At 47.0% G+C, this 18996-nt stretch overlaps 1 protein-coding gene across 1 annotated transcript in view; it reads right to left on the bottom strand.

The window, feature by feature from the left end:
* Positions 1-11068: 11068 nt before the first annotated feature.
* FAT2 (FAT atypical cadherin 2) overlaps positions 11069-18996 on the bottom strand; it is a 65210-nt gene continuing 57282 nt past the window's right edge. The window contains exons 21-23 of the mRNA XM_010358658.2: positions 17026-17179; positions 14131-14588; positions 11069-13078 (exon numbers count right to left, since the gene is read on the bottom strand). Of these exons, the coding sequence (XP_010356960.2) occupies positions 12546-13078; positions 14131-14588; positions 17026-17179 (1145 nt within the window). The 3' untranslated portion in view covers positions 11069-12545. The remainder of the gene's footprint in view (positions 13079-14130; positions 14589-17025; positions 17180-18996) is intronic.

The raw sequence follows: 18996 nt of genomic DNA, 5'->3' as shown, positions 1-18996 counted from the left end.
CATGCACTGATGTCTTGTTGACTTCCTCTGTGGAGGGCACTTGATCCTCTTTTAGGTTGTCCACCTCTTGAAGTTTTTATTTCTGCTCACATTTATACCTAATGGCTGTAACCTCGTCTTCCAGAGAGCCAGGGCCCTCCGGTAAGCCCATTGCACTACTACTGGAGGCATAAACCTGAGTGACAGTGGACTGAATTTAGACCCTAAGCCTGGGGCTCTTTGCTATGTAGGTTACCTTCCTCGTACTTAGCCTATTGTGGTTGTGCTGAGGAACTATGTGTGTCTTTAATGGGTATGCTTTACTAGACCATCGGCCATTGGTCTCCTTTTAAAAAAAAGGAGTAAAATTTACATGTAATGAAGTTTAAATCTACCTTTTCAAATGTACAGTTCAGTGTCTTTTGCATACAGTCATGTGACCACCATCTCAGTCAAGATACAGACCATCTCCTTTGCCCCCAGAAGGTCCCTTGTGCCCCTTTGCAATCAATCCCATCCTCACACCACTCAGCCGTTGGCAACTACTAATCTGTTTTTTCTGTCTCCAGTTTTGTCTTTTCTAGAATGTTGTATAAAACCATTAGGTATGCAGCCCTTTGTGTCTGGTTTCTTTCACTTAACATAATCATGCTTTTTATATTCCTCCACATGTATCCATAATTGTTGTTACATGTTGTTACATGTATCCATAATTGATTCTTTTTATTGCCGAGTAGTATCCATTGCATGAGTGAACCATAATTTGTTTATCCATTCATTAGTTGATAGTCTTTGAGGCTGCTTCAAATTTTTAGCTGTTATGGCTTAGTTATTTTAATGTAAATTCCTGGTAAACAATTTAGAAACTGCCTCTTCTTTCTTCCTTAAAACTCACTTGTAACTGCTGCTAATCAGAGTATGTTATGAGGGCAACTTAAATCTGTGCACCCCAGTGGCCATTCTCAAGTTTTGGGCTCAAATATACTCTATACTTAATTATAAAAAAATTACTATTATGAATAAAGCTGCTATAAATACTCATGTACAGGTCTTTGTGTAGACCTATGTTTTTATTTGTCTTGGGTAAATACCTAGAGGTGAAATGATGGGGTTGTATGGGAAATGTGTGCTAACTTTCGGCAAATTGTTTTCCAAAGTGGCCGTTCCCTTTTGGATTCCTAATGTATAACAGTTACAGTTGCTCCATATCCTCACCAATACTTAATATTGTGGTCTTTTAAATTTTAGTCCTCTAATAGGTGTGAAGTGGCATCTCATTGCCGTTGTAATTTGCATTTCCCCAGTGACTAGTGATGTTTTGCACCTGTTTACATGCTTATTGGCCTATCTTTTTAATGAAGTATTTGTTCAAATATTTTGCCTCTTAAAATTCAGTCATCTACTTCTTTTGATATAAGTTTTTTATTGGAAAATAATTGTAGATTTACAGGAAGATTCAAAGGCACAGGAGGGAGGTCCAGGTCCAGAGCACCCTTCAGCTGGGCTTCCCAGTGTTAATATCTTGCATAACTGTAGTACATTATCGAAACCAGGAAATTGACATTGGCACAATCCATAGAGCTGATGCAGATTTTGTTAGTTATACAGATACTCATCTGTTTGTGTGTATGTTTGTGTATAGCTGTATGCAGTTTTATCATGAGTAGCTTTGTATACACCACCACCACAAACTAGATGCCTAACTGTATCATCACCTCAAGACTCCTTTATGCTCCCCTTTATAAATACCCACTCCCTTCAGTCCCCCACATCCCTAACCTTTCCCAGAAGCCACGAATCTGTTCTTCATCTCTATAATTTTGTTATTCATGAAATAATAATAATTCAGTAAATTGAATTATGCCATATGTATCTTTTTGGGGTTGGCTTCTTTCACTCAGTGTAATTTCCTTGATGTTCATCTAATTTGTTGCATTTATCAATAGTTTGTTTCTTTTTATTGTTGAGTAGGATTCCATGGTACTGATGTTTAACCATTCACTCATTGAAAGAAATGTGCATAGTTTCCAGATTTGGTTATTACAAATAAAGTGCTATAAATATTTGTGCAAGTGTTCCTGCATGAAAATAAGTTTTAATTTCTCTGGGATATATGCCCAGGAGCACAACTGTTGAATTGTATGGTGATATGGTTTGGCTGTGTCCCCACTCAAATCTCATCTTGAGTTTCCACATGTTGTGGGAGGGACCCGGCGGGAGGTGATTGAATTGTAGGGGCATGTCTTTCCTGCACTGTTCTCGTGATAGTGAATAAGCCTCACGAGGTCTGATGGTTTTAAAAAGGGGAGTCTCCCTGCACACGCTCATTCTCTCTTTGCCTGCCACCATCCACTTAAGATGTGACCTGCTCCTCCTTGCCTTCCACCATGATTGTGAGGCCTCCTCAGCTATGTGGAACTGTAAATCCAATTAAACCTCTTTCTTTTGTAAATTGCTCAGTCTCTGGTATGTCTTTATCAGCAGCGTGAAAATGGACTAATATATATGGTAAGCCCCATTATTAGTTTTAAAAGGAACTTCTAAACCATTTTCCAGAATGACTGTACCATTTTACTACTCTAGCAACAATATATGAGTGGTCTATTTCCTCTGCAACTTTGCCAGCCTTTGCTGTTATCACTACTTGTGGGTTTTTGTTTATTTGTTTGTTTTTTGAGACAGAGTCTCACTCTCTCACCCAGGCTGGTGTGCAGTGGCACCATCTTGGCTCACTGCAACCTCCGCCTCCTGGGTTCAAGTGATTCTCCTATCTTAGCCTCTTCAGTAGCTGGGACTACAGGTGTGTGCCACCATGCCCAGCTGATTTTTGTACTTTTAGTAGAGAGGGGGCTTTGCCATGTTGGCCAGGCTGGTCTTGAACTCCTGACCTCAGGTGATCTGCTCGCCTTGGCTTCCCAACACTATTTGTTATTGTAACCATTTATCAGATCCTGTGTTTTGTTAGATTTATACTTAAGTATTTAATTTTTTTTGGAGCAATTATAAATGGTATTTTTTTATTCCAGTCTCTGTGTGTCCATTGGTAGTATATAGAAATACAACTGATTTGTGTATTTTAATCTTGTATCCTGTGACCTTTCTGTACTCAATAATTCTGTGAGTTTTTGGTTAGATTTCATGGTTTTTTTTTTTTTTTTTTTTTTGAGATGGAGTCTCGCTCTGTGGCCCAGGCTGGAGTGCAGTGGCATGATCTTGGCTCACTGCAAGCTCCACCTCCCGGGTTCATGCAGTTCTCCTGCCTCAGCCTCCCGAGTAGCTGGGACTACAGGCACCTGCTACCACGCCCGGCGAAGTTTTTGTATTTTTAGTAGGAAGAAGGTTTCACCATGTTAGCCAGGATGGTCTCGATCTCCTGACCTCATGATCCACTCGCCTCAGCTGCCCAAAGTGCTGGGATTACAGGTGTGAGCCACCACGCCTGGCCGGGATTTTCTTTTTAGACAACCACGTTGTCTGCAAATAGAGATAGGTGTATTTCTTTTTTTCCAATATGTATCTCTTTTCTTTTTTCTTTTTTTTTTTGGCCATATTGCAATGGTTCAAATTTCTAGTTTAAAATAAGTGGTGAGAGTGAACATCCTAGTCCTGTCTCTGATCTTGTAGGGAAAGCATTCAGTCTTTCACTTTAAGTATGATGTAAGTAGTATACTTTTTATAGAAGTTCCCCTCTATTACTGTGCTGAGATACTTTAAAAATCATGAATGAGTACTGAATTTTGTCAAATGCTTTTTCGGTATCTGACATGATCATACAGTTCTTCTTTTTTCACCTTTTAATATGGTGGATTCCGTTAATTGATTTTTGAATATTGAACTGGCCTTGCTTACTTACTTGGAATAAATCCTACTTTATCATTGTCTACTATTCTTTACATTGTTAGATTGCCTTTCATTTTTCACCCACCCTGATATTTACTCTCACAGATGTAGAATCCAGAATGGTGTCTTTTTAGAAATGAGCAGAACCATATGCATAACCTCGATTTTTGGCATAAGTGTACTTTTGCCCCAGGCTAGATTTCCAGCTGCTCCATGCTACATAAAGGCTGCATGGGTTTCTTTAGGGCAGAGTTTCTTAACCGCAGTATTATTGCCATTTGAGGCTGCCTAATTCTTTGTTGAGGGGCTTTTCTGTGCATTGTAGGATGTTTAGCAGCATCCTGGGCCTCTGCCCACTAGATGTCATTGCACCCTGCAAGTTGTGACAACTAAAAATGTCTCCAGAATTGCCAAATATCCCCTTGGCTGGGGTGGGGGATGGGGTGGAAATCACCCACCTCAGCTGCCAGGAACCAATGCCTGAGAACATTTAGCTCCCACCCACCTACCTTTAGCTGGGAGGATGTCCTTTTTTTTTTTTTTTTTTTTTTTTTTTGAGAAGTCTTGCTCTAGTCCCCGAGGCTGGAGTGCTAGTGGCACGATCTCGGCTCACTGCAACCTCCGCCTCCCGGGTTCAAGTGATTCTCTGCCTCAGCCTCCCAAGTAGCTGGGATTACAGGTGCCTGCCACCACGCCTGGCTAATGTTTGTATTTTTAGTAGAGACGGGGTTTCACCACGTTGGCCAGGCTGGTCTCGAACTCCTGACCTCAGGTGATCTGCCCGTCTCGGCCTCCCAAAGTGCTGGGATTACAGGCGTGAGCCACTGCGCCCAGCGGAGTGGGTGGGAATGTCCTTTTATTGTGGCCATGGAGCAAAGGAAAGTGTGTCAATATGGATAGTACACAAAGAGCTGCTTTTCCAGTAGTAGTGGTAAAATATCTCTAACATCTCCTGAACATTCACTTTACCAGCTACGCTAAGCACTTTATGTATGTTGTCTCCTTTAATACTCAAATCCAGTGAAGGAAAGTGCTGGTAATATCCCCACTTTGCAAACTGGGCATAAAAGTTTACATGACTTGCCCAAAATCACATTTCTAAAGTGGCGAAGCCAGGTCTGACATCAAACCTCATGTCCTTGCTGCTGGAATTTTCTCCCCTGCCAGCTGATTCCTTCATTCCTGACCTCACCTCCTTCAGTGAGCACAGCACATTTCCAAGCCTGTCTTTTGACTCCAGTCTGCTTTGCACCCTGCCCTCCATAAGTCACTCCCAGCCGTCAGAACTACCCATCATTGCCCAAATACTTAAAACCTCTAGGCCTTCCCTTTGGGATTTTCCCTTAGCCTAGCTGACCCTCCTTTCTGTGCTAAATCAGAAGCTCTGCTTTAAGACCAGCTCAGATGGCTGGGCCCCTGTAGACCTTCCCTGGCCAGTTCAGTCAGAACTTACAACTCGTCCTCAGCAATGCTGTCACCTTCCTCCTCTGGTTATCCTCATACCTGCCTGCGCTGGAGACATGTGACTACTCGGCCACTTGCCCCAGATTGTGAGCTGTCTGAGGGCACTGATCAAGTCAGATGACATCTACCCCTACTCTACCCTTGGGGGCTAATTATATATCTGAAATCTTTGGTTACTAAATTCAGTGTAGTCTCCTTCCATAGTGAATAGTGCCCTGGACTGCTAAGGAGGTGACATCACTATATTGTCATCTTTGTATCAATCTAACCAAGCACCTTTCTTGGTTGGACCCTTTGGATTCATTGAGGAATTTTGAGAAAAGTTTTGAAATTGTCTTTTTGCAGCTGGATGCCTGAGAAAGTTCCTGCTTTTCATTCAGTGAAACAGCTGGTGCCCCTGTTCTGGAAGAAGTCAGAGGCTGCCCGAGGGTTTCCAAAGCCTGTCCTTAGACACTGCACCACAGGTGATGGATCAGCACCTGGGTCTGGTGCCCTAGCAGGCTGGCAGTGCACCAATGTTTCAAGTCGTGCAAAGAGGTTGGGTTGACTCTTCCATACTAGACCAGCTGCGGGCTCTGGGCACAGCATTCCGTGCCTTAAAACTTTACCTGGTGGGTCTTTTTTGCCCTCTAGCTCTTTTAGAATCTTCATACATAATCTTCAGTGCAACAGAGGTCATTTTCCCCCCAAGGCCTTTGGCTCTGTCCTTCCTTATCCCCAGATACTCACTTTTTGAGGGTTCTAGCCCAGGCCTCATGCCTGCCCCAGAGATCCTGTGTGCCTCCCTCCAGAGCACTGCCCTGATGCCTGATAAAACATATGTGCCCTTCCTGTAAAGGCTTGAAAACCACCCCTGTGACAACAACTGCAAGCCCTTCCTCACCCGCCAGCCCCAGAAGGAAGCTGTTTCCCAATTCTCCTGTTTCCCAATCCTTACACCGTTTGTCCTGGCAAATGCCAGCTGCGTTTCCTTCTCCAATAGCAAGGCCTCGTCTGGCTCCTGAAACCACTCCTCACAGCATGGCAGCAAGTCCCCACCCTGCCCCTCCCTTCCAGCCTGCTCCTCTTGCAATGCTCAAGGTCGCTGTGCCACTCTTAAGGCCCAGCCCCAAAAGTGGATGTAGGGCTTCAGGAGAGGCCTGGGGTTGAGCCCTAAGGGGAGCAGACCCCCACCTCCCCAAATCTGGATACCCTGGCTCTGTGCCACCTAGAAATGAGCGTGGCCTTCTCTTGGCTTGTTCTGAACTCAACCTGCTCCTTTGCACTTGCCGCTGCTCATCAGTCCCCTATATTTGTAATTTATTTCACGAACCCAAATGTAATGCGCACCTCCCGAGTCAGGCCAACCTGGATTGGAATCCTGGCCCTGTCACTCATGAACTCTGTGACTTACCTTATTTAAGTTACTAACACAAATTGTGAGCCCCTCCGTTTATCTGTGCCTCGGTTTCTCCATTTGTAAATGATGATAGTACCTACCGCATTAGGGTTTTTGTTGTTGTTGTTGTTTTGAGACGGAGTCTCGATCTGTCACCCAGGCTGGAGTGCAGTGGCATGATCTCGGCTCACTGCAAACTCCATCTCCCGGGTTCAAGTGATTCTCTTGCCTCAGCCTCCCTAGTAGCTGGGATTACAGGCACATGCCACTGTGCCCAGCTAGTTTTTGTATTTTTGGTAGAGACGGGGGTTTCACCATGTTGGCCAGGCTGGTCTCGAACTCCTGACCTCAGGTGATCCCACCACCCGCCCTCCCAGAGTGCTGGGATTACAGGTGGGAGCCACTGCGCCTGGTGCCTCGTTAGGTTTTTGTGAGAATTAAATGAGATAAGACGTTAAGTGCACAGTACCTGGCATAGCAAATGCTCAGTAAGAGGAGGCAGTAGAGGTGGTGGCTGATGGCAGTGAGGGTAATGATAGTGAGCTGAAAATCTGCCTGAGCGCCAGTTGTTTAGGATGCCGGGATTTACCTGAAAACCTTTAGCCCTCCCCGCAGGCTCAGTAAACTAGTCCTTGATCCCAGAGAGCCCTCTGGTGGCTAATCTGTGAAGACTCAGGCTGTGGACGAAAAGGAGAAGGCGGGGCCTGGTGGGGAGAGGATGCAGGTGGGCTGGATAAGAAGGCGTTCCCCATCCGGGAGAATGGGAGGCAGGGAGGTGCTGTGTGGACATTCCCAGGCTGGGTGTCGGACCTGAGTTGGGGTCTTGCCCCTGGAATTCTGACTGAGAGACCTCAGACAAATCCCTTCTCTATGGGCCTTAGTGTGCAGAACATTAGGAATGAGGAGGACCAGGACATTGTTTCCCAAAGACAAAGAGGGGGCCCCTGACAGTCATTTTTTAATCTGAATGGTTACTTATTTTCATGGTATCAGGAAGAAATACTCTCAAATCCTTTAGTGTAGCGATATTATTGTTTAAAGATGAATAGAGAATATTTTGTAAACATCGAAATATATTTTTTTAGTATTATAGTACGAGTTGTGTTCTATCAGGGTAAAAATTATGAAAGTGATAAGCAAAACAGAAATTTGGACAACACTGGACAATTTGTGATCTCCTGCACAGTCCTGATAAATCAGTCCTATCTGTATGCTACCTGTCCTTTTTTGTTTTTTGTTTTTTGAGACAGAGTCTTGCTCTGTTGTCCAGGCTGGAGTGCAATGGAGCAATCCTGGCTCACTGCAACTTCCACCTGCCGGGTTCAAGCGATTCTCCTGCTTCAGCCTCCTGAGTAGCTGGGACGACAGCCGCCCACCACCACACTCGGCTGGTTTGTGTATTTTTAGTAGAGATGGTGATTCACCATGTTGGCCAGGCTGATTTTGAACTCCTGACCTCAGGTGATCCACCCACGTTGGCCTCTCAAAGTGCTGGGATTACAGGTGTGAGCCACACACCTGGCCTGGTATTATTTTCTATTATACTGGCCACCATTTATTGTTTATGCTTTAATAAGCTTTCCATTTACATATATTTCTTATGACAATATGAGATAGCTATTATTCCTATATTATTTACTATCTTCATTTTACTGAGGAATGAGAGGCCCAACTGAACTTTGATAAAGGGGCAAAGGCACCACAATGAAGCAGACAGCCTTTTCAGCAAATGGTGCTGGACAGCTGGACAGCCACATGAAAACAAAATGAACCTAGACACAGATCTTACACCCTTCACAAAAAATAACTTAAAGTGGACCATAGACCTAAATGTAAAATGCAAAACTATAAAATTCGTAGATGATAGCATAGGAGAAAACCTAGAGACCTTGGCTTTAGCAATGACTTTTTAAATAAAACACTGAAGGCATTATGTATAAAAGAAATAATTGCTAAACCGGACTTCCTTAAAATTAAAAAACAGTAGGGCAGGTGCAGTGGCTCATGCCTGTAATCCCAGCACTTTGGGAGGCCAAGGTGAGGGGGATCCTGAGGTCAGGAGTTCAAGACCAGCCTGACCAACATGGCAAAACCCTGTCTCTACTAAAAATACAAAAATTAGCTGGGTGTGGTGATGGGCACCTGTAATCCCAGCTACTTGGGAGGCTGAGGTGGGAGAATTGCTTGAACCCAGGAGGCGGAGGTTGCAGTGAGCTGAGATTGCATCACTGCACTTCAGCCTGGGCAACAGAGTGAGACTCTGTCTCAAAGAAAAAAAAAAAAATTAAAAACCTGTGCTTTGTAAAAGAGTGTCAAGAAGACAAGGCACAGACTGAGAAAATATTTTCAAAGGCATATCTGATAAAATACTGTTTTCTAAAATATACAAAGTACTCTTAATACTGAACATTGAGAAAACAACCCAGTTTAAAAATGAGCCAAACATCTTAACAGCCCCCTCACTAAAGCAGATCTAGAGATGTCAAAAAAAAAAAAAAAAAAAAAGAAAGAAAAAACATGAAAAGATGCTCCACATCATATGTCATCGGGGAAATGCAAAATTAAGACAACAGTTAGATACCATACCACACACCCATTAGAAAGGTCGAAATCCAGAACACGGACACCACCAAATACTGGCGAGAATGTGGAGCAAAAGGAGCTTTCAGTCACTGCTGGTGGGAATGTGGAATGGTTCCGCCACTTTGGAAGACTGTTTGGCAGTATTTACCCAAAGGTGTCAAAAACCTATATCTACATCAAACCTGCACACAGATGTTTACAGCAGTTGTATTCATAGTTGCCAAAACTTGGAAGCAACCAAGATGTCCTTGAGAAGGTGAATGAGTAAATAAACTATAGTACATCCAGACAGTGGAGTATTATTCGACACCAAAAAGAAATGAATGATCAAGCCCTGAAAAGATATGGAGGAATCGTAAATGCGTATTACTAAGTAAAAGAAGCAGGTCTGAGAAAGCTACATATCATATGATTTCAACTATATGACATGCTGGAAAACTGAGACAGCAATAAGTTTTGTGGTTGCCAGGGGTTGGGATAGGAGGGATGAGTAGGCAGAGGGGTTAGGGGGCATGAGGGATGAGTAGGCAGAACACAGAGGATTTTTAGGGCAGTGAAACTATCTGCAAGAGCCCGTAATGCTGGATCCATATTATACATTTGTCCAAACCCACAGAATGTACAACAGCAAGAGTGAACCCTAATGTAAACTATGGACTGTAGGTGATAATGGCCCATCAATGGAGAGTTGTCAGTTGCAACAACTATACCATTCTGGTGGGGAATATTAATAATGAGGGAGGCTATGCATGGGAGGGAGGGCATATCCCTGTACCTTTCAGTCAATTTTGCTGTGAGCCGTAAAATTGCTCTAAAAAAATTCTCATTGAAAAATGAGAGGCCAGCCAGGTGCGGTGGCTCACACCTGTAATGCCAGCACTTTGGGAGGCCGAGGCGGGTGGATCACGAGGTCAGGAGTTCAAGATCAGCCTGGCCAACATGGTGAAATCCTGTCTCTACTAAAAACTACAAAAATTAGCTGGGCGTGGTGGCAGGCGCCTGTGGTTCCGGCTACTCGGGAGGCTGAGGCAGAAGAATAGCTTGAACCCAGGAGGTGGAAGCTACAGTGAGCTGAGATCATGTCACTGCACTCCAGCCTGGGTGACAGGGCGAGACTCCATCTCAAAAAGAAAAAAAGAAAAATGAGAGGCCAAGTCATGTCTGCTCAAGGCCACATAATTAGTGTGTGACAGAGCTGGGCTTGGAATCAAGCCTGTCCAACCTCAGAGCCACCGCCTGTGTGGTATCTCCCATGGGTGTGCCTTCTTTGCCTAGCTGGACTGGGAACTTGAAGGCAGGAACTGGGCTTTCCTGTCTCGGTGTTGTCATGGTTGCCTGGTGAAGTCACATTTAGCTGGTGACTAAGGGTGTGCTGTGGAGTAGCAGCCATAGCCTGACCCTGGGTCCCAGGAGGGCCGGCTTCCCAAGACTTGTGATAGTTAAGTCCTTTCTCCGTAACTAATGCCATGCAGTGCAAAGGGTGCTGCAAGGGCAGGAAGCCCCAGGTCTTGTCCTGGGCTTTAGCTAGCCTGCTGGTTAGTGGACTCATCACTCAGAGCTTCAGAGCCCCATCTAAATGGAGGGGTTTGAACGACTGCAGACAGTTGTATCAGAGGCAGAAGGTTTTTTCCAAATAGTTTCCTGGGCCCCACCCCCAGAGGTTCTGGTTTTGTGTCTGGAGTAGGTAACGTTGCCAGGTCGGGAATCTCTTTACTTGACAATCTCTAGGATCCCTTCCAGCTCCCAAAATCCATGAATCTTGGAAGGGCCTGTGGACCCTTGCATCATTCCCCTGACCCCAAACAGGCTAAATGACACAGAAAATAACAGTAAAAAAGATACTTTATTGTTAAAAAAAAAAATTACCAATGAAACCATGTATCCGTCACTCACACTCACAGTCACACACGCACCCGCAAACCACTCACACAAATTGGCTCTCGCCCACACAGCTCCCTCTCGCGTGAAGCAGCAGCCCTGTGGGCAAGTCTCCATTGCTCTTCCTTTTGACTTCTGTCTCCAGAAACAACACACATGAAAAGGAGTGGACCAGAGGGAGGGACTGGGTGGGAGGGAGTGGTGAGGTCACCAAAGGCCACAGAGGCTTCTGGTCCCCACCACTCCTGGCTACATACATTCTACACATGTGTACACACGTATTATCCATGGGCACCCACATGTGTAGACATGTGCCCACATTGACCCTCCATGCATAGGGTTGAGTCGCTGCAGGTAACACTTGATGGGCAGGCGTTTGCAATGGAGAGGAGGCAACGGCAGGTGTCCAGCCTGGACACTGCGGTCCAGCTCCCTGCTTCCAACCTGCCCTAAATAGGAGTTCAGAGTTCCTTGTGTCTAGGGAAGAAAAAATCCCATTGAGGAAACTCATCCAGACAGCAAGGTCAAAAAGTGCCTAAGAATTTTTAAAATGAAGAATTAGTTCCTTCCTTCCTTTGGCCAAAAGTGCCTGGGAAACTTGGGATGAAGAACCCAGAGTTCCATGAGGTCTGAATTCTTTAACAAAGAAGGTTCAGAGCTGCGTAGACTCCTGGCAGGCCCTGACTGGCAGACAGTGGTGTGACTCTGAGGCAGGCCATTCCTCTGCGTGTAGGCTGAGGAGCGGGACCTCTGGAGCCCGAGGCCCGGTGATGCTCCTCGGAGTCCTTGTTGCCCTCCATCACCGTTTTCTCTCCGGTGCAAAGCACAGTGCCTGATATGGAGCAGACACTTGACAAAGACACAGTGAGTGCTCGACTGAGGCAGGGGCACAGGGGACTGTGCCTGCTCCCCTGCTGCTCACCTCTCAGTCCCTAGTAGGACGCCACACAGCCCTCTAGAACTCCTTGGTATGGCCCGCGTAGTGGGTGCTGTCAGGCACCAACCTGCCTGCCTCCAAAATGGAGCTGTGGGCAGGTATGAGAATGCATCTTGGCGAAGCTGAGCCAGCACAGTCAATCAGGCTCTGCCCTGGGGACTGAGAGATGGCAGATCGGGGAGACCGCCTGTCTCTCGCGCACCCCGGGAGTCAATTGTTCCTGGTCTTCCAGGGTCACTGCTCTAGGCATGCCCCTCTCCTGGGACCCTAGTGCTGTTTCTGGAGCTCTATCCTCAGCTTCCCTCCTCCCTCAGGGACTAGCTGGGGGATTGGAAGACCACATTTCAAGGGACAGCAGCCTGGGCTGGGGGTGGGGCCTTCCCTCCCACTCTCCCAGCCACACTCAACTCACCCGCTATGAGACAGGAAGAAATAAGCCAAGTCCAGTCCTTGGCCTCCCGCCTGCCTTGCTCTGGGAATGGGAAGCTAGAACATGACCTCCTCACAGCTGCCGTAATCACTCTCCACCATGTCAGAGCCCTCATAGTTGGGGGGCACCCGGTGCTGGCCCTGGCCTGCAAGAGGTGCCCCCTCTGCCTCACAAACAGCATAAGAGGGCCCAGCTCGGCTGAGGCGCATACTCATCCCCTTGTAGCCCCCCTCTGCCAGGCAGGGCCCTCCCCCTCCCTGCTGGAACTGCGAGTGGTAGTAGCTGATGGCCGTGTACTCATTGAGACAGGGGGCAACCAGGCGCTCCCGGGGACTAGGGGGCCGAGAGGGCATCAGATCTTCCAGGTTCTGGTTGCTGTAACGGGGTGGGAGAGGTGCCCGCTTATTTTCCATCTCCAGGGGGAAGGGGAAGCCCCCATAGAGGCCAGTGGGCTCTGACATCACGACGGGGTTTGAGTGGCGGTGAGCCGAGGGCGGCAGAGGGCCCTGAGTCACTTCAGAGTGGGGGTATTCCCAGCGTTCATTCCTGGAGTAAGTTGGTGGCCAGACCATAGCTCCGCCAGGGTACACTGAAAGGGAAAAGCAAGATAGGGTGACTTCATTTTCCCCGGGGAAGGTTTCAGCTGGCTCTAGTAGCAACTATATATAACCTAGCGTGTTGTGGAGACAGGAGTGGGTGCATTTGGGCCCATCTGTGCAGGTTGTCTCTGGTGGCTCAGGTTGATATATAGAATCCAATGGAGCAAGCTCAAGGCTAGAGGTTTCACCCAAAGCCAGCCCATCTTGCCTAAGTCTCTGCCACTAATCTGAGGGTCAGTGAACAAGGGAAGGATCTGGATGGCTCCATGCACCCCACCCCCACAGCTGGGTACAGTAACTCCATCCCAAGTCCTACTGGTGAGTTTCATCCCCTTAACCGAAGGAAACACACACAGTTTGGACTCACAGGTATGATGGAGTCTATCATGGAGAGTGATGAAAGGAGATGTGGCTCAGAAATCAGGAAACCAGGAGCCCTTGGTCCTAGCCCTGCCTCTGCTACTGAATAGTTGGGTGAGTTAGAACAAGTCACTACATCTTGACGGGCCTCGGTTTCCCTATTTGACACAGTGAAAATACTTGTCATAACTGCTGATGATTATGCCAAAACACGAAGTGCTTTACTAATGCATCTCCTTTTGAACCAAAGATGAGAGGAAGGTGATATTCCCCCTCTAGATGAGCCGGGTCTGGCCCAAGGCTGCTGCACTTCCAGGTTGAGTAACCACAAGCTTAGACCACTGCTTCTCCTTTCCCTTCCCAGAAAAGCACAAATGTGCAGAAGCCCCCTTCTCACTCCAGGGATTTACCCAACCCTATCCAGGGTCTACAAATTTCTGTCATGAACATCAATCCCATGGGGTGACTTGGAATTTAGGGGAGTGCAATAGAATGAGACCCAGAAACCTGGCATCTGCTCTAGCATCAGTGCCCTGTAACCTTGAACACATGTCATCATGTCCCATCCCAAAGGGTTGGATGTGTGGTGGCTAAAAATGCCTGTGCCTCAGATAACGGAGTGTTTAGGACCACCACCCACTGCCATCAATCCCGGAGGCTAAGCGTCTCTGGCTGTACTGACCCATCTCCTTGCCGGACCAGGTTCTCTTAATGACAGGCTCATTGTCAGAGTGGGAAGGGACTGCAGCTGGCGGGAGTCTGGGGGGCACACTGCAGACCACTGGCCGTTGCTTAGAATTGGGTCCAAATGTGACGAGTTCATTTGGAAGTGAGGTCTTGCTGGGTTCCGGTTGGTTCAGGTTGTTGCAGGAGCTGGCAGTCAATGGGTTGAGCTCGATGGCAGGTATGGCTTGGGTGTCAACACCAACACTCCTGGCCAGGAGGTCTGGGTCCTCCATGGCCACAGGCTTGTGAGACTTGCAACGGCGGCAGTAGAGGAGAAACCCGACAGTGCTTATGATAATTAACACTACGGCCACTATGATGATCAGTAACTCCTGCTGCCCCCAGTCCCCCCTTGTGATCTCAGGAGTAACTAGGCAGTGTTCTTCTGAGCAACCCCTTGCCTCCATTTCACACCTGCAGAGATAGAAAAGTAGTCAGGGGGCCGAGTCATGAAATTGCCCTTTCCATGTCCCGTCTTACAGAGATCTATGGGATAGAGACCGCTCCCCCAAAAACCTACCATCTCCCATTTTTCACCCCCCAAAAAAGCAATTATCAAGCATATCAACATCAGAACTTTCCACCTTCCACCAGTAAAGTACGGGTCTCAGCTACATCCTCATTTGTGACCATTAGGATCTGGGAATGTCTATTATTTTTCCAGCAATGAGATCTAGGCACTGGATACACTCTCTATCATGAAGTCAGATTTCTTCCCATATCACTGCAGTAGAGACATCGACATACCCGCTGCCCTCTAGCAATGATGTCAGGGTTCCAGATACAAGTCAGCATTGCCCAGTAATAGCAGCCAGGCACCCGTGTTCCCTGCTGTGCTTCACCAGGAGGTCACAGGAGCCACCGTGGTCCTGCACAGATCAGCCACCTTACAATGGGCAACTTGCTCAGAGAAAGCATGTGATCTCTCAGGGTACCTCTTGCTTGGCATTCCATGGTGTGAAGCTCCAGGGAAACTTCTGTGGCCAGCTTTATCCACTTTTGAGGGTTATTGGGAAAGTTTGCCCCATCCCATTTAAGTCCAAAACATTTCTCAGGGCCTGAAATTTCACTACCAGTTGTTTGTTATTTTGGGTTACATGTTGTCTTCCCTAAGGTCCTCTTTTAAAATGCAGACACCACTTTCAGCTGTGAAATGTCCTCCCAACACATCTCGTGAACGAATAGCATTCCCTACTGCAAAACAGGACAGGAAGCAGAGCAGGACACGCCAGTTGCTGAGAAAAAGGACTGAGGTCGACCAGGCGTAGTGGCTCACGCCTGTGATCCCAACACTTTGGGAGGCCAAGTAGGCTGGATCACTTGAGGTCAGGAATTCAAGACCAGCCTGACCAGTATGGTGAAACCCTGTATCTACTAAAAATACAAAACTTAGCCAGGTGTGGTGGCACATGCCTGTAATCTCAGCTACTTGGCAGGCTGAGGCAGGGGAACGGCTTGAACCTGGGAGGCAGAGGTTGCAGTGAACTGAGATCACGCCATTGCACTCCAGCCTGGGCGACAGAGTGAAACTCCTTCTCAAAAAAAAAAAAAGGACTGGGGTCATCAACATACCCAGAGTAATCATGGGAAAGCCCTTTCCCTGCCTAGGCCTCAGTTTCTCCAGCTGTAAAATGATTGGGTGAACTACATCACTGGCTGTTATACACAGGCTAATAGCAAAGGGATCCATTGGGAGCTTGTTAAAAATAGAAGCTAGGCCCATTCTTGGAGATTCTGGTTCAGTTGGTCTAGGCTGGGTCTGGGAATCTATATTTTTCATGTCTCTTTCGTGATTCTTTAAAGTCTCCTAAGTTTGGGAGCCATAAAACTAGATAATTGTCAAAGTCTCTTTCCCTCTAGGAGTCTAGCAATGACAGTTTCACTTGCAACTGCCGCAGCCCCACACAGTATGAGGCACAGACAGCTGGCAGTGGGGTTCCAGGCACAGCAGCACCTGCCCAAGTGGAACCATTTTCCCCAGGCCACTGGGAAGTTTGGGTCCAGAGTGAGAGAATAAGCACTTCAGCCATTTTCAGACTGCAGCAAGGACCAGAACTACCTGAGGAGCTGGTTACACGTATAGATTCCTAAGCCCCAGCTTGTGAATCTGAGGCAGCAGGTTCAGAATGGGGCTGGGGAAATCTCTAACAAGCAGCTTCTTCCTCCAGAAGTGTTGTAATGCAGGGGTTGGAGAGAGATGCCCTAACACAAGGGTCCCCAACCCCTAGGTCATGGACACATACTAGTCCGTGACTTGTTAGGAACCGAGCTGCACAGCAGGAAACGAGCAATGGGTGAGCAAGCATTACCACCTGAGCTCCGCCTTCTGTCAGCTCAGTGGGGGCATTAGATTCCCACTGGAGCACGAACCCTGTTGTGAACTGTGCATGTGAGGGATCCAGGTTGCGTGCTCCTTATGAGAATCTAATGCCTGATGATCTGTCACTGTCTCCCATCATCTCCAGATGGGAACGTCTAGTTGCAGGAAAACAAGCTCAGGCTCCCACTGATTCTACCTTATGGTGAGTTGTATAATTACCTCATTGTATATTACAATGTAATAATAATAGAAATAAAGTGCACAATAAATGTCATGAGCTCGAATCATCCTGAAACCATCCCCCCTTTCTCCTGCCTCGTCTGTGGAAAAAGTGTCTTCCATGAAACCTGATGCCAGAAAGGTTGGGGACCACTGCCCTAACACATGGGAAAGGCCTAGAAGCCAGGTCCTTGCAGCACTCTCCCCTGGCCTCCCATTGGACTTTCTAGAGGTCAGAGTGCAGAGCACATTCCCTAATGGTGCCAAATCCAAGGTGAGGAGCCCATGGCAGGTGGCCTCTCTTGGGATTACCTGTCTCCTGTGAAAGGATGAGGGCAGTTACAGGAAGCTCCTTTGGGGGAGAGGATGCAAGTTTCACCTTCCAGGCAGGGTGCAAAAGTACAGTTCTCCCTTCCTTGTTCACAGTGCTTCCCAGAGAACTGTGGGGGACATTTGCAGACATAACCTGGGAGAAAAAGAAGGGAGGTGAGAGAGCACTCTGGCCTAGCAGTTAGAGACCTGGCATTGGCAGACTCGTGTGTTCGTGCAGCCATTCAGTTACCGTTTATTTATTTGGTTTCTCCTCTCTGTGCCCAACACTGTGCTGGGCATTGGTGCCCTGCTGAACCAGAGCACTTTGGTCCCTGCCCTCGAACAACTGACAGCTCACCAGAGAAAACAGTCATCTAAAGAACAGTAATAAACAGGATAATAATCATAGACACTAACTTAGTCACTATTCCAAGGATCTTCCTGTGTTGGCTCATTTGATCCTCACGATGACCCTGAGATTGGTGACTGTCACCATCTTCATCAGGGGACAGGTACAAAGGGATGGCAGATGAGGAAAGGAGGCACAGAGAATGGACAGAATTTGCTCAAGGTCACATAGCCAGTAAACGGTATAGCTAGGGTTCAAACTTAGACAGCTAGCTACAATTCAGTATCTCACTAATTATAATAAAATTAGTTTTATTAAAGGGAAATGCTGGGAGGGGTGGGGGATGAGGCTAGCTTACTCTAGGGACCTGGAAGCTATTTCATTTGAGATCTGAAGGATGAGTAGAAATTAGCTAGCAAGAAGATAGAGGGCAAAGAGAAAGGTGTTTCAGATGGAAGAGAAGAGTGTGTGCAAAGGCTAGGGAAGGGTGTGGCGTGGTCAAGGAACTCAAACCACACCAGGGTGGGCCAGCCCGGTGAAGGACAGGGAAAGTTTGAACTATGGCCTGGGAGGTGCAGAAGCCACATGCAGGGATTGGACACTATCCTAATAGCACAGCAGCCACTGAGCAGTTCTCAGCAGGAGAGTGCCATGCATAGGTCTGTGCTGGATAAAGATTACCCCGGCTCCTGCTGGAAGGTGGAAGGCAAGGGGAGAAGCTGGAGAACAGGGAGGAGGCTGGTGCCAGGGTGAGAAGTGATGGGAGCTTGGGTGAGAGGGACGGCAGTGGGGAGGGAGAGAAGTGGTGGACTCCTTGGATATTTTGCGGGTAGAAATGACATGATTAACCAGACAAAAATCAGAAAATGGGGTAATGCGAAGTGTTGACAGGCACGTGGGTACATAGGAACCTCTCACGTTGCATGTGATATATAGATGGCTGCGGCCATGCTGAGAGCACTGTAGCCCTATTTAGTCAAAATAATTACTTACATGCTGTGAGCATGAGACTTCCACCCCTGGCTGTTGGGGGTGTGTGTGAAGGAAATTCTCACACAGGTTTACAAGAAGACATATAGGAGAATGCTCACTGTAGCATTGATGATGGAGATGGGTGTCTGGAGTGCGAGGGTGGAGAGGGAAAATGTGAGTGCGTGTACATCATGGAGTACTGAGCCACAGTTAGAAGCAGTTAATGAGAATTGCTCATGGCAGCATTGACGGATCTTAAAAATATGGTGCTGAGCAAAAGTGTAAATAACATACCACTTATATAAATTGGAAATTTAAGCATACGAAAAACAACATGTATTTTGTAAGAACTCATTCAAAAACTTTAAATGTTTGCCTCTAGTGTTAGGGAAGGGGAAGGGAGTGGAATACAAGTTAAAGGGGAATGAGAAGGAGACTCTGCATAGACCAATGAGGACACTAAGGTATGTGATTAATTCAACCCTCTGCCCCTGAGGTCTCCATTCATATCCTCCCTCATCCCCCCAAAAGTAGAAAGACAGTTTTTGCTGATGGGGAAGGAAGACTCCTGGCTTCCCCCAGTCTAGATATTGCAGATTCCAACCTGTTACTCACAAGATAGGGGAGAGAGAAATTTGGAACCAGGAGGC

Source organism: Rhinopithecus roxellana, chromosome 3 (assembly GCF_007565055.1).
Source record: "Rhinopithecus roxellana isolate Shanxi Qingling chromosome 3, ASM756505v1, whole genome shotgun sequence".
In the NCBI taxonomy this organism is placed as follows: domain Eukaryota; kingdom Metazoa; phylum Chordata; class Mammalia; order Primates; family Cercopithecidae; genus Rhinopithecus; species Rhinopithecus roxellana.
This window is presented reverse-complemented; position numbering and strand designations above follow the sequence as displayed.